General features: G+C 55.3%; 1 protein-coding gene and 1 non-coding gene across 2 annotated transcripts; one reads left to right on the top strand and one right to left on the bottom strand.

The window, feature by feature from the left end:
• Positions 1-327: 327 nt before the first annotated feature.
• Positions 328-7,692, top strand: COQ4 (coenzyme Q4). Its single transcript, XM_040963299.1, has 7 exons — positions 328-406; positions 486-617; positions 1,086-1,182; positions 1,599-1,701; positions 6,178-6,307; positions 6,566-6,659; positions 7,135-7,692. Exons 1-7 carry the CDS (start codon positions 337-339, stop codon positions 7,310-7,312), a joined length of 804 nt encoding a protein of 267 aa, XP_040819233.1. The 5' UTR covers positions 328-336; the 3' UTR covers positions 7,313-7,692.
• A 4,311-nt stretch (positions 7,693-12,003) lies between these two features.
• On the bottom strand, positions 12,004-12,095 carry TRNAR-UCU. The gene is given in 2 exon segments: positions 12,004-12,039; positions 12,059-12,095. It is a non-coding gene; the product is annotated as a tRNA-Arg (tRNA).
• Between the last annotated feature and the right edge of the window lie 83 nt (positions 12,096-12,178).

The following is a 12,178-nucleotide window of genomic DNA, read 5'->3' as shown; positions in this document are numbered from 1 at the left end:
CGGAAGTGGTTCTCATCTTATTGTCTCCGGGTAAAACCTCAGTGGGTGGAGTAATAAGGCCCGGCACTGAGCCGCAGAGGTAGTGTGGTTGGTCTCCTTTAGAAGCCCTTTCTCGAAGTGAGATCAAACAAAGAGCGTCTTGTATCAGTGGAAGTAGGTGGGAGACGGGCCTCGTGGGTATGCTGCACATAGTTAGTCACAGGACCCCTTTCTGTCCGTGTGACGGAGGGGTAGGGCCGTGCGGATCGAGGCCTTCTGGCCTCTCCGGCGCTCCGTCCCAGGGAAGGCGGGTACGTGAGTCCCGCCCCGTCCGCCTTTCCGCGGACGTCCGCTGCCATGGCGACGCTGCTGCGTCGGGCCCTGAAGCCCCTCACTGGTCTCCGAGGCCAAGCGGGCTCCGCTGAAGGCAAGTGGCGCCGAGTTCCCGCGGGAGCAGGAAGAACCTGGGCACGCCTCTGACCTAGGCCCGTTCCTTGTCCCTGCAGATGTACGGTTCCGAGCCGGCAGCCATGGCGCTGGCCTGCTGTACCCGGACCACATCCCCACGTCCCCGCTGCAGAAGGCGCTGCTGGCCGCGGGGTCGGCCACCATGGCACTCTACAACCCGTATCGCCACGGTGAGCGGCCAATCACCTTACCCTGGATCGACATGGGAGGTGGAGCGGAGGGAGCCTGACCGGCCGCCTGTCCCAGCCGTTTCCGGGGAAGTTTTGTCAGTGCTCGGAGATGAAGTGAGGGTTTGCACACACCCATTGAGCACAGTCGGCCCAGGACTCCGTGGCTTAGAAAAGCCAGGCCGTTCGTGCAAGGTCACCTGTATAGTGGCCGCACTTGAACTCAACTCTGTACCCATCTGTGGAGGAGTTGAGATAACACATGGTGAAAGTGATTTTGTAAGCTGGGCTAACCGAGGCCACCCTACCACAGCACCTGCCTGGATCCTAAGGATAGTGACTGGCGGTGCTGTGTGATTGACTGCGTGTTTCCTGAGTATCTGAATAGGTGAGAGGTAGTAAGTGTATAGTCCCAGAAATGTCTTTACCCATGATCACACCTCTCACTGGTGCCCACTTCTGCCCTTTCAGACATGGTCGCGGTTCTTGGGGAGACCACAGGACACCGCACCCTGAGGGTGCTCAGGGACACGATGAGGACGCATCCAGAAGGTGCCCAGATCCTGCAGTAGGTCCCTCGGGAACCTCCGTGTATCGTCTTGTTCCGATCCTGCCCCCTCTCAGGAGTACTTCTCGGTACCCTCCTGTGAATGGCTTTGCAACCTGCCCACTGCCCAGTTCCAGCGATGCCAGCCGCACGTCTGTATTTGTCATAGAATGCCCTCCGCATTGGGCTCAGTGGTGGTTCTGTGTAGCTGTTAAAGGCCTGTCCCAGGTGCTGGCTGTACCCCTCCTGGGAGGTAACTTTGCTGTGAATCCCTGATCACCCCAGGTTGGGCCACTATTGTCAGGAACTGCGTCCCCTGGCCTGGCCAGTATCAGGTGCTCTACTGGGGCTGTGTCCCTGTCACCCCGTCCTTGAGCCTCTGGCCTTCTCAAGTTGGGCACCCTCCCAGCACTCACGCCTTACCTTGTGTCTTTCAGTGAGCGCCCCCGGATCTCACTGGCTACCCTCGACCTGGGCAGGCTACGGAGCCTGCCAGAAGGCTCCCTGGGCCGCGAGTACCTCCGTTTCCTGGATGTGAATGTGAGTTTCCAGCTCCTCTGTGTGTGCAGGCAGCGGGCAAAGCAGGGACATGGCACAGGAATGCCATCCAGGGAAGCAGTAGCCCTGAGCTGCTGCCATGGGCCAGGGTGTTTTGCAGCCTCCTGCCAAGGCTTCGCTGTTCTGCATAGAACATGTGCACAGGCCAGATTTTTGTTTTATTTATTGGAATGGCAGAGTTACAGTGGAAGAGATACAGGTTTTCCATCCACTGACTGATTCCCCAAATGGCCACCACGGCCAGAGCTGCTTTAGATCAAAGCCAGGAAGCAGGATGTTCTGGGTCTCCCATGTGGGTGTAGGGACCAAGGACTTGGGCTGTCTTCCACTGCATTACCAGGGAGCTGGATGGGAAGTAGACCAGCCGGGACTTGAACCAGCATCCATATGGGATACTGGCCTTGCAGGTGGTGAGTTAACACACCACACTGCAATGCAGACACCCAGAAGGACTGATTTCACCTTCTGGCTCATGCCCCAGTGTCCTCATCAGCTAAGAACAGGGAATTCCATCCAGTTTTGCCAGGTGGGTAACACGAATCTAAGTACTTGGGGTAGTATCTACTGCCTCCTGGAATGCGTGTTAGCAGGAAGATGGATCAGAAGCAGAGTCAGGGCTGGATCCCAGGTACTCCCAAAAGGTTTGCAGGTATCCCAGCACCTGACCCTGTTTGTGCCACAATGCCTGCCCCTGGGTCCATCTCCTAAATGCCACACTGGACCCGTGTCCTGGGGCTTTACTGCCCCTGGCCATCGAAGTGTGGCACTTTCCTCCGGTCACAGGCCGAGGCCGCCAGGGCCCTCCCAGCTACTGAGGAACTCAATCATTTATTTAGCACCTGCCTTGGGCTCATGTGCTAGGGGGCCAATGGTGACATGGACAAGGTCCCTAGGGTTCAGGATGAAGAGGTAGAGAATAAAGTAATAAAAGATAGTTTTTCTGTAGAAATTCAGGTTGGTTTTTAAATTGAGTATCAAGCATGTGCCAGGCATTGGTTAACCACTGGGATGCAGTGAACAAAGCCAGCAGATAGCTGCTTCTGCGGGCTCCCATTGCAGCGGAAGCATGAGCACCACTGAAAAGGCAAGGTGACTGGTGAGAGGGTGGCTTTGGAGTGGAGGCGGTGACGCCAGAGTCCCTTCTGATAGGATGGCTTGGAAGGTGCGGAGAGCTGGAGGTGGCCAAGGTTCTAGGCAGAGGGGATGCCCGGAGCAAAGGCCCTACGTGTTCCAAAGAGGAAAATGGACCAACGGGGCCCCAGAGGCACCCATAGGCTGGGCGGCCAGCTGGGCCAGGCCTGTGGGTATGGTGGAAGACCATGTCGCAAGAGGAAGCTCTCAGGAGGTTTTAAGCAGGACAGTAACAAGCTCTGCTTAATGGGAGCCCTCAGGCAGTTGGCGTGGGGCCCCTGGGCGGTCAGCCACTGCTTCTGCCACCTGCACTTGAGTCAGTGCCAGTTCAAATCTGGGTCCTTCTGCCTCTGATCCCATGTCCTCCGCATGCATCCCAGGAGGCCACAAATGATTGCCTAAGTTCCCAGGTCTCGGCCGCCCATGTAGGAGATCCCATGGACATCAGGCTCCTGGCTTCACTGTAGTCCAGCCTTGGTTGCAGGAATAAATCCATGAATGAGAGATGTCTCTCTCTCTCTCTCAGTCATTGTGCTTGGCCCTGCTGTGGGCAGTTGGGAACCACTATTCCAAGTGATTGTTCCCCCGGACCACACTCTCAATACTCTGTGGCAGCAGGAAACCTCCCAGGGCATCCTGTCCCACCTGCCATCTGGGGAGCAACAGCTGCCAAGGGTTCCCTGAGCCTGGAGTCCTGCTGTGTGTTGGGTGAGCCAGGGGAGGGGAGCCATGAATGTGGTGTGTCACAGCCTGGAGGTTGTGACTCCCACAGAGCCAGGAAATTGCCAGGTCCCAAGGGAGAGAGAGCACCTTTGTCCCCACAGGGTTTTAGATAACGTGAGGTGGGGAGGCCGCTCACCTGTGGCTGGTGTAGCTCCAGAGCTTGGTCATCCGTCCAGGGAGGCAGGCCAGCAAGGGAGGAGCCGGCATGGGCCGCCCACCTTGCCCCAGCGTGACCACCCTGGACAAGCCCTGTGCTCCCCCGAGGCCCACCCACCTCAGCTGGGGCCAGGAGGCCCGTAGTGCACGTCACAGTCCTCCAAGCCACTTACTGCCAGTGCTTGGGGGTGGCTGCTAGTTTGGGGATCCGATATGGTTCCAACTTCTTTTCCTTTATTTTAATAAAATTTATATATTTTTTTTTAATTGGAAAGTCAGATTTACAGAAAAAAGGAGAGACAGAGAGAAAGAGGTCTTCCATCATTGGTTTGCTCCCAAAATGGTCATAACAGTAGGAGTTGAGCCAATCGGAAGCCAGGAGCTTCTTCTGGTCTTATGTAGGTGTAGGGTCTCAAAGCTTTGAACCATGCTCAACTGCTTTCCCAGGCCACAAGCAGGGAGCTGGATGGGAAGTGGAGCAGCCAGGACATGAACCACTGCCCATATGGTATCCCAGCACTTGCAAAGGGAGGATTTGTTAATTGAGCCATTGCACCAGGCTGTCTGGTTCAGACCTTTTTTTTGTTTTTGCTTCAGATCTTATCTCAGCCGCTTTACCAGCTGTGTGACCCTGGCTAAGTTGCTGTAACTCTGAGCCTTGGTTGCCTTAGGGAAACGTGAGGCCAGCGGTGGTCCTGGTTGCTCGATTCCCACGAGGATAAAGCTGGGTGGATACGTGGAGGAGAGTGCGGGCACCCTCTTCATGGGCACCCTGAGAAGGCCGCCAGTGCCATGACCACCTTCCACCCCACTTAGTATTTATAGGGAACCACAGTGGACCCAGACCGACAGGTGCTGGGTCAATAGCTCCAAGCTCCAGTCGCTTGGCCTCAACACAGGTTGGGGCTAGGCCATTCCTGCTTTGTGTGGGCATGACAGATGCCGCAGAGGGGCACTGGATGAGACCAAGGAGTGCAGAAAAGTGCCCTGGATCAGCCACTAGAAACGTAAGAGTGAGTAAATTAGCCAGCCCTATGCTCACACAGCACTATCTGTAGAAAAAGAACATGGGCCAATGTCTCATTTGCAGCTATTTGTGGGCCTGTGTGGTTGCACAGCACATTAAGCCACCACCTGTAGTGTCAATGTCTTATGTGAGTGCTGGACCAAGTCCCAGCTGCTCCACTTACAGCGGAAGATGACCCAAGTGCTCCTGGGTCCCCTGCACCCATCGAGGAGTCTTCATGGCTTTTGGTTTTGGCCTGGCTAGGTCCTGGCCATTGTGCTTCTCTGGGGAGTGAACTAACAGATAGGAACTTGATATTTGTTTCTGTCAGTCTGTTTGTCTGTCCTTATACCGGAAGATATTCCATCTGCTGGTTCACGCCCCGGTTGCTCACTGTAGCAGGGCCAGGCTGAAGCCAGGAGACAGGAGCCCCAGGCAGGTCTGGATAGATGGCAGTGGCCCAGCTGCTTGCACTTTTGCTGCTACCCTCCAGGGTTCACCTGAGCAGGGAGCTGGGGCCCAAACCCAGACCCTGCGGTGTGGGAGCAGGTGTTCCAGGCAGCGCCCTGACTTCTGGGCCAGTGCCTGCATCAGAGCTCACTGCCATGATGCGTTTTGTTTAGTACATGTAACGTTAGTTGGTACTTGTATCTTATTAAGACCTCGTATTTCTTTTAATTAGTCTTTGAAATGGACCACATTTTGTACATTCAGAATGCCTGTTGCAACCCCTTGCTCTTCAAAACACAAAACTTAAAAGCATTATATTTGCTTAAAAGCTTTTGATTTATTTATGTCAAAGGCAGGGTGACAGAGAAAAGACGTTCTATCTACAATTTAACAATGCCTTTCCTACCCCTCAGCCATGCCTGCAACAGCCGGAGCTGAGTCAGGTCTGAGGAAAGAGCCAGAGGTTTCATGCGAGTCTGCATGTGGGTGCAGGAACCCAAGTGCTTGGGCCATCAGCCTCTGTTTCCTAGGTGCATTAGCAGCAAGCTGCATTGGCTGCAGAACAGCCTGGACTGGAACCAGCACTCTTGACATGGGATGTGGGTATCACAGACAGCGGCTCAACCCACTGTGCCATGCACCTGCCAAGGTCTATTAGCTTCACCATCTTAAACCTGAGGTGCAGTTGTGTTGATTGTATTCAAATTGTTGGGCCCTGGACCAAGGGAACTGTCCTCTTCTTGCAAAACACAAGCTCTGTAGCCACTGAATAGATCCTCAGTCCCTCTCCTCACTTACGGATTCCTGCAGGAAGCGAACCTGAGGTGTGCGCTGGAGTAAGCAAAGGGGCTCCATCCTCTCAACTTCCCTGTCCAAGGCTGCACCTGCTGGCAGGGCCACACTGAAGGAAGTGGCTTGGGCTTTGTGACGGGAGTGGCTCAAGGAGAGCCCATGCAGGGAGGAGGAGGTCTAGGGAAGCTTGTGGCTTTCAGAGGGTCTCCCCAGACACCCGCGCGCCCACCCGCTTTGTGGACGACGAGGAGCTGGCATACGTGATCCAGCGTTACCGGGAGGTGCATGACATGCTCCACACCCTGCTGGGGATGCCCACCAACATCCTGGGTGAGTGAGCTAAGCGGGCTGTCTCACAGGCTGGTGGGCGGGGCTCCCCAGGCCTGTTGGTAAGGTCCTGAGTCCTGTGCATCTGCCCCACGGTGTCCCTTCCGGCATGCCTTTCCAGGTACTGGCCCCTGAGCCTTCTCCTGCTCCCCAGGCTGAGCAGCCAGGGGCCTGGGACAGTCCCTCTCTCTGGGCCCCAGCAGCAACACCTTGGGTCTGCCCCTGGCCCTGTTCACTTGCCACCCCATCCATCACCTCCAGGGGAGATCGTGGTGAAGTGGTTTGAGGCTGTCCAGACCGGCCTGCCTATGTGTATCCTGGGAGCACTCTTTGGCCCACTCCGGCTCAGCGCTCCGTAAGTGTTGGAGGGGCTGGGGACGGGGGAAACTCAAGGCTGGGCTCTCAGGGAGTGGAAAGGGTGGAAAGGGCGCGGGCAGACCGCCTGTGCCAGCCCTGAGGGCTTTCCAGGAAGCCCTGGTGGTGGAAGGTGGAAGGAGTGGGGCGGAGAGGTGAGAACAGACTTGGGCAGGTGTCTCCAAGACCACAAGCAGGAATGGAAGGACCAGGGTTGGGTTAATTGTTTCTGTCCCATCTTTACATCTGGGCCTGGGCATGTTTGGGATCTTGGTGTTTGGGCGTGAAATATACCTTGGCTGGCTTCTGTTTGTTCTGCTGGAAAGCGGGTGTGGCGACCACATCCTCTCAGGCCTCTGTGGGGGTTAACTGATAAAATGCCCCTTGCCTTTTGGGGCTGTGCACCCCAGAGCCTGTGGTCAGCGTTGGTGGGTGTTGGGGGCACTAATGTCTTCCTTCCCTCTGCTGCCTCACAGGAGCTTGCAAGTGCTGCTCTCAGAGCTGATCCCCTGGGCAGTTCAGAACGGGCGTCGTGCCCCGTGTGTCCTCAACCTGTACTACGAGCGGCGCTGGGAGCAGCCCCTGGGCGCTCTGCGGCAGGAGCTGGGCATCACGGCCCCTCCCCTGGACGTCCGACGCCTGGGCCGGACCTGAGCCACCAAGCCACAGGGTCTGGCCCGCCTCGCTGCCCCTTGCTTCCCTCCCTCCACTCCTGCCCGAGATCCCTAATCCCTTACCTTTGGACATCATTTATCTTAATTGTCGCTATCAGGGCTCAGTGGCCTCAAGCCTCCAGGGCCAGGCCAGAAGGAAGGAGGCGGAGGCACAGTGGGACTCTGAGGGGAGCCGGGAGCCACCCCTGGTGAGGATTGGAGATGTCTCAGGCCCAAACTCCCGTGGTTGGCTCCTCCCTGTCAGCCACAGTGGCCTCCACATCCTCTCAAGGAGGGCTGCCCCCAGTTCAGGAGCCTGAGCAAAGGGAGGTGCAAGGGCCAGCCAGTCTGCCAGCAAAATAAAAGCTCCGATGGTCCACACATCTACTGGCCTTCCCTTGACTCAGTGCTGTGTGGGGCTCCACAGCCGTGGCCACCTGCGTTTGCCCTGCACATGTCCTCTGCTATGACCACAGAGCAGCTGACAGACTTGCACTCCTGATTCCTCCAAGTTCCAGCAAAGGAACACCAAGGGGGCCCCTGTCATGCGGGCCCCTGAGGTGGCATTCAGAAAGGGCTCCAGGGACAAGGGTGATTTATTTAGTTGGATAGAAGATGAGACAAACAGATGTCCTGTCCTCAATACGTTCACTCCTTAAATCCTTGAAACAGTGAGGTTTGGGCAAGGCTGAAACCAGTAACCCAGAACTCCATCCGTGTTCCCATGAGGGCAGCGGGAACCCAAATGCTTGAGTCATTACCTGCTGCCTCGCAGGGCCCGTGTTAGCAGGAAGCAGGGCCAGAGGTGGAGCTGGGCCTGGCGTACAGGCACTGCACTGGGGGCTGCGAGTGACCCGTCCTGCCTGGGGAGAGCCAGACGAAAAGTGGAGCAGTTGGGGACATGAGATAGCATACACATAGAATGCTGGTGCTGCAGGCAATGGCTTTCACTCGTCACAACACCAGTCCTTTCCATGAATATCATCTGAGCGTGTGTTGAGACTTAGTTGGAGTTGGGGAGTCTTAACAGCCAGAGGCTTTCCATGTGCCACATGTGAGCTGGGAGCCCAACTGGCTTCATCTCCCTTGACACCAGGAGGCATTCGATGTGCAGGAACACTGGGATTTCACAAGGAGATCCGCTTGCAGCCTTGCATTCAGGCCTGGGAGTGAGTTCAGCATGGAAGCAAAGGAGACAAGGACTCACACTGATGTATGATGGGCATTACACCAGCAAGACAGCAGGGACTGGGGAGACACCTGGTCTGGTCCAACCTGCACCTGCTCAGACTAAGCAACTCAAGGCAGGTTGTCTCGGCCCCTTGTTCTTCGCCTCAGGCTTGGTCCAGTGTCTCATCCGAATCAAAGTGTGGAGGAGGAGAGAGCAGGTGCCTGGCCTCTGTGTCCTCCCACCCCCTAATGCTCTCCTGCCCACTTTGCATATGACCTTGGTAGTCAATTTGAAATGAAGGTGTTTACAGAGAGGGATCCTGATGTGGGCACAATTGTCATTTCCAAGCCACTCCCTCTCTATTCATTCAACAAATGTTGACAGGTTTTCTTTTATCTGCTCAGCCTCCTGGATAGAATCAGAGATAATCAACAGAGTCAGCTGCTTAAAGGTGGCAGTCACCATCTTGGCTCAGGCTGGGCACCCCACTGGCCGCTTTTGGCAGGTAGTAGGGGTGGGGGTGGAGGGTGGCGCAGTCTAGCTCCTGAGCCAGGAACTCAGAACATTAGCTGCTTAAAGGTGGCTGGCGCCATCTTGGCCCAGTGGCGAGCTCAGGGGTTGATGAACTACTGCCTAAGAACATTCATGGATACACTCTGTATGTGTAAGTGAGGAATGAACCCTGAGGGACACCCAATGACAGGGCCACTGTACTTGCAGGTAAATAAGAGGATTGAGACCTGGTGGTTTGGAGGGGAGAGACTGGAAGACCTGTATGGGTCAGATTCACACAGCAGCCCACATGGGAGTCCTGAGTTGGGCTTGTTAGCATGAAACATTGCTGACCACCACATGTCAGTCCACATGAAAGCTAGGGCTGGGTGCCTGTCTAACAGGGCTAGATCCCGGTACCTGACTGTCAGAAGAGGGACTGGATCACATTAGACAGAGCCATGACACTAAAGCATGTGAGGGAACCAGATCTGGGGGTAGATTTAGTGGGGGAAATGTGGGCCCAACCCTGTGGAAATACAACTCCCACTGGTTAGCTTAAGAGTAGGGGTGGTCCTGCGGAACTGCGATTTCCACTGGCATGCCCAAGAACTGTGGATGGCAATAGGCCTGGCTGGGGAGTGAAGGAGACACCCCAGCTGGGTTGAGATATCCCCTGGTGAGCCAGAATGAGGGCAGCAGGCTGGGCTGGACATGGCTATAGCCTCCTTCAGCTCAGGTGTGGACTGGGTTTGAAGAGCGACAGACTGGGCTAGACGCCAGTACCCACTGGTACTTGTAGGGGCCAGGTCGGATGTAGAATGGAATGGGCTAGGTCTAGACTCCTGCTGAACCACGTGAAAACTGAGTCTGGGCATGGACCAGGTATGCCTGCGGTGCAACACCCAACAGTAAGAACCAGAATGGGTGTGGGCTGGTTGAGCAAGCCCACAAAGACAAGAGTTGGACAAAAAATAGTTTGGGCCAAGGACCCACTGGTGTGTGCGCGATCTGCCCCTGGGAGGAGACCTGACAGGAGAGCTTGGGAAACTCCTTTGTAGGGACATAGGCCATGCAGGTGAATTCAAGAACCAAATCAAGGAGCAGCCTCTGCAACAGTACCAAATGGGCTGACCATGACAGGTTACAGTACCCACCAGCATACATGTGGGTCAGGTCTGGGGACAGACCAGGCTGGCCCAGTTCATAACATCCACTGACAGATCTGAGAACCAGGACAGGGTGCAAGAGGGACTGAGTTGGGCCACAATACCAGCCAGTTCACATCAGGGCTGGAACAGGGTTCTGACTGTACTGAACTAGGCTGCAGCACACACCAGGAGCTGCACTGAGCCAGGCTGTGCAACATGATAGTGGATGCTGAGGTGAGACGATGCCAGGTTCATGAGCCCAAGGGGAGGGAGATCCGGCGGAGCTTGGGTCACCTGGCCCTGGTCCTTTGACCTGCCCGTGCGTGAAAAAGGCAGAGCAGTGGACGCAGGCCCTGCTGCACATGGAGAATAAGGCAGCCCATTTGGTACTGTTGCAGAGGAAAGAGAACAGAACACATTGAACAACTACCCCAGCAAATGTTGACAGCAAAAATCTGACTGGATGGAGGCTTGAGGCTGACTGTCAGCCAATGGACATTGAGAGGGTTGCCTCACCCTCAGATAGGCGAAATCGCCAGCATTTCAGAACTATCCAAACCACTTGGCCAGATCCTTCAGAACATGCAGTACAGTGGGACCCTCAGTTGATACTGGTTGGTGGATCCCCATCCCTGGGCACTGGGGCATTTGGGAGGCTGGGTGTGGCTTCCCCCTTTATCTCTCCCCTTCCCCCAGAGGCAAGAAGAAATAGAAATTTTGGAAACAATGATTTCACCCACTTTTTCCCACTGTGGTCAACCATGTAATCATCACCAAAAATAATAATAATTAAAAAAAAAATCAGAGATGATCTATCTAGACTCAGGTCTTGGATGAGCCACCTGGCCAATGAAACTAAGCTACAATAATAAACACGTGTCTCACCATGTCAAATGCAGCTCCACACCCAACCCTCTTTTCATGTGATAAATAATAAGAAGCAGAGAAGCAGCTTTGTGGCACAGTGGGTTCAACTGCTGAGATGTCCACATTGCCCTGTCAGAGTGCCCATGCTGAGTCCCAGCCATTCTGTGCTTCTAACCCAGCTTCCTGTTGACACACACTCTGGGAGGCAGCAGGTGGTGGCCAAGTAGTTAGGTTTCTGCCACTCACTAGGAAGGCCCTGGTGAAGTTCCTGGCTCCTGGCTTCAACCTGGCCCAGCCATGGTTGTTGTGGGCATGTGGAGGGATGATCCTGCCAAAGGAAGATCTCTCTCTCTCTCTCTCTCTCTCTCTCTCTCTCTCTCTGCCTCTCGTTATCACTTGGCCTTTCGCCACCGTGAACTCCATCCGAGAAACCGAGCCAAGTTCTGTGGGTTGCCCATAACCTGTGTGAGTAACCGCTGCCCCACACTGCCTCCAGAATGTGGCATCTGTGACTCCATCAGAATTGCATCTCAGAACCCTATAAATAGGACCTGGAATCCCCCCTCCCCAACCCACCCTCTGAACATGTGGACTGGGCTGTGAGAGCTATTTAAGGACTGTGGCAACTGTGGCCACCAAGCATGTCTGATTTATCAAGGAATCACGTTTTCAGAGGCCTGGGGCCCTCAGAGGGATGGGCATCTAGCCTGTGGCCCAGACCCGGGCAGATGGTGAGAAAGACAAGGCTGTAGATTTATAGGATCTTTTGCAGGTTTCCAGAATGACCCATAGGCTAAAGTTAACCAAAGAACCTCCAAACGGTTGGCAAGATGCCAGAGGGCCAGCAACCTCAGAGGTCACGTTTATGACTACGCAAGGAGCACAGCTGGCTGTGCAAGGAGCATAGTCCGGGGCAGCAGTGACAGGGTAGCCGCAGCAGCCACAGACCTTCAGGATCCTCACTAAGGTACGGAGTAGCAGTAGAAGCCGGGGGGAGGGGGCATCAAAATTCGACTCTGGTGGGACTCGAACCCACAACCTTTGAATCACCACCCTAGGGTCTAGCTAGAAGTCCAATGCGCTATCCATTGCGCCACAGAGCCGGTTGCTAAAGCAACTCCTCCAAATCACTCCTCTGCCGGAACCCGCCCTTTTTGGCGCTCCTCTGGGCGTGGCGCCGGGCCTT

The sequence above is a fragment of the Ochotona curzoniae genome, unplaced genomic scaffold (assembly GCF_017591425.1).
Source record: "Ochotona curzoniae isolate NIBS_2020 unplaced genomic scaffold, NIBS_Ocur_1.0 scaffold_3208, whole genome shotgun sequence".
In the NCBI taxonomy this organism is placed as follows: domain Eukaryota; kingdom Metazoa; phylum Chordata; class Mammalia; order Lagomorpha; family Ochotonidae; genus Ochotona; species Ochotona curzoniae.
The sequence above is the reverse complement of the archived record's forward strand: the minus strand, read 5'-3'. Positions and strand labels throughout refer to the sequence as shown.

Excerpts from the sequence above, each read along its gene's own strand:
- COQ4 (XM_040963299.1), top strand. The coding sequence starts at position 337 with ATGGCGACGCTGCTGCGTCGGGCCCTGAAGCCCCTCACTGGTCTCCGA. Across the intron at positions 618-1,085 it reads CTACAACCCGTATCGCCACG|ACATGGTCGCGGTTCTTGGG; the intron begins GTGAGCGGCCAA and ends CTGCCCTTTCAG. Across the intron at positions 6,308-6,565 it reads GATGCCCACCAACATCCTGG|GGGAGATCGTGGTGAAGTGG; the intron begins GTGAGTGAGCTA and ends CATCACCTCCAG.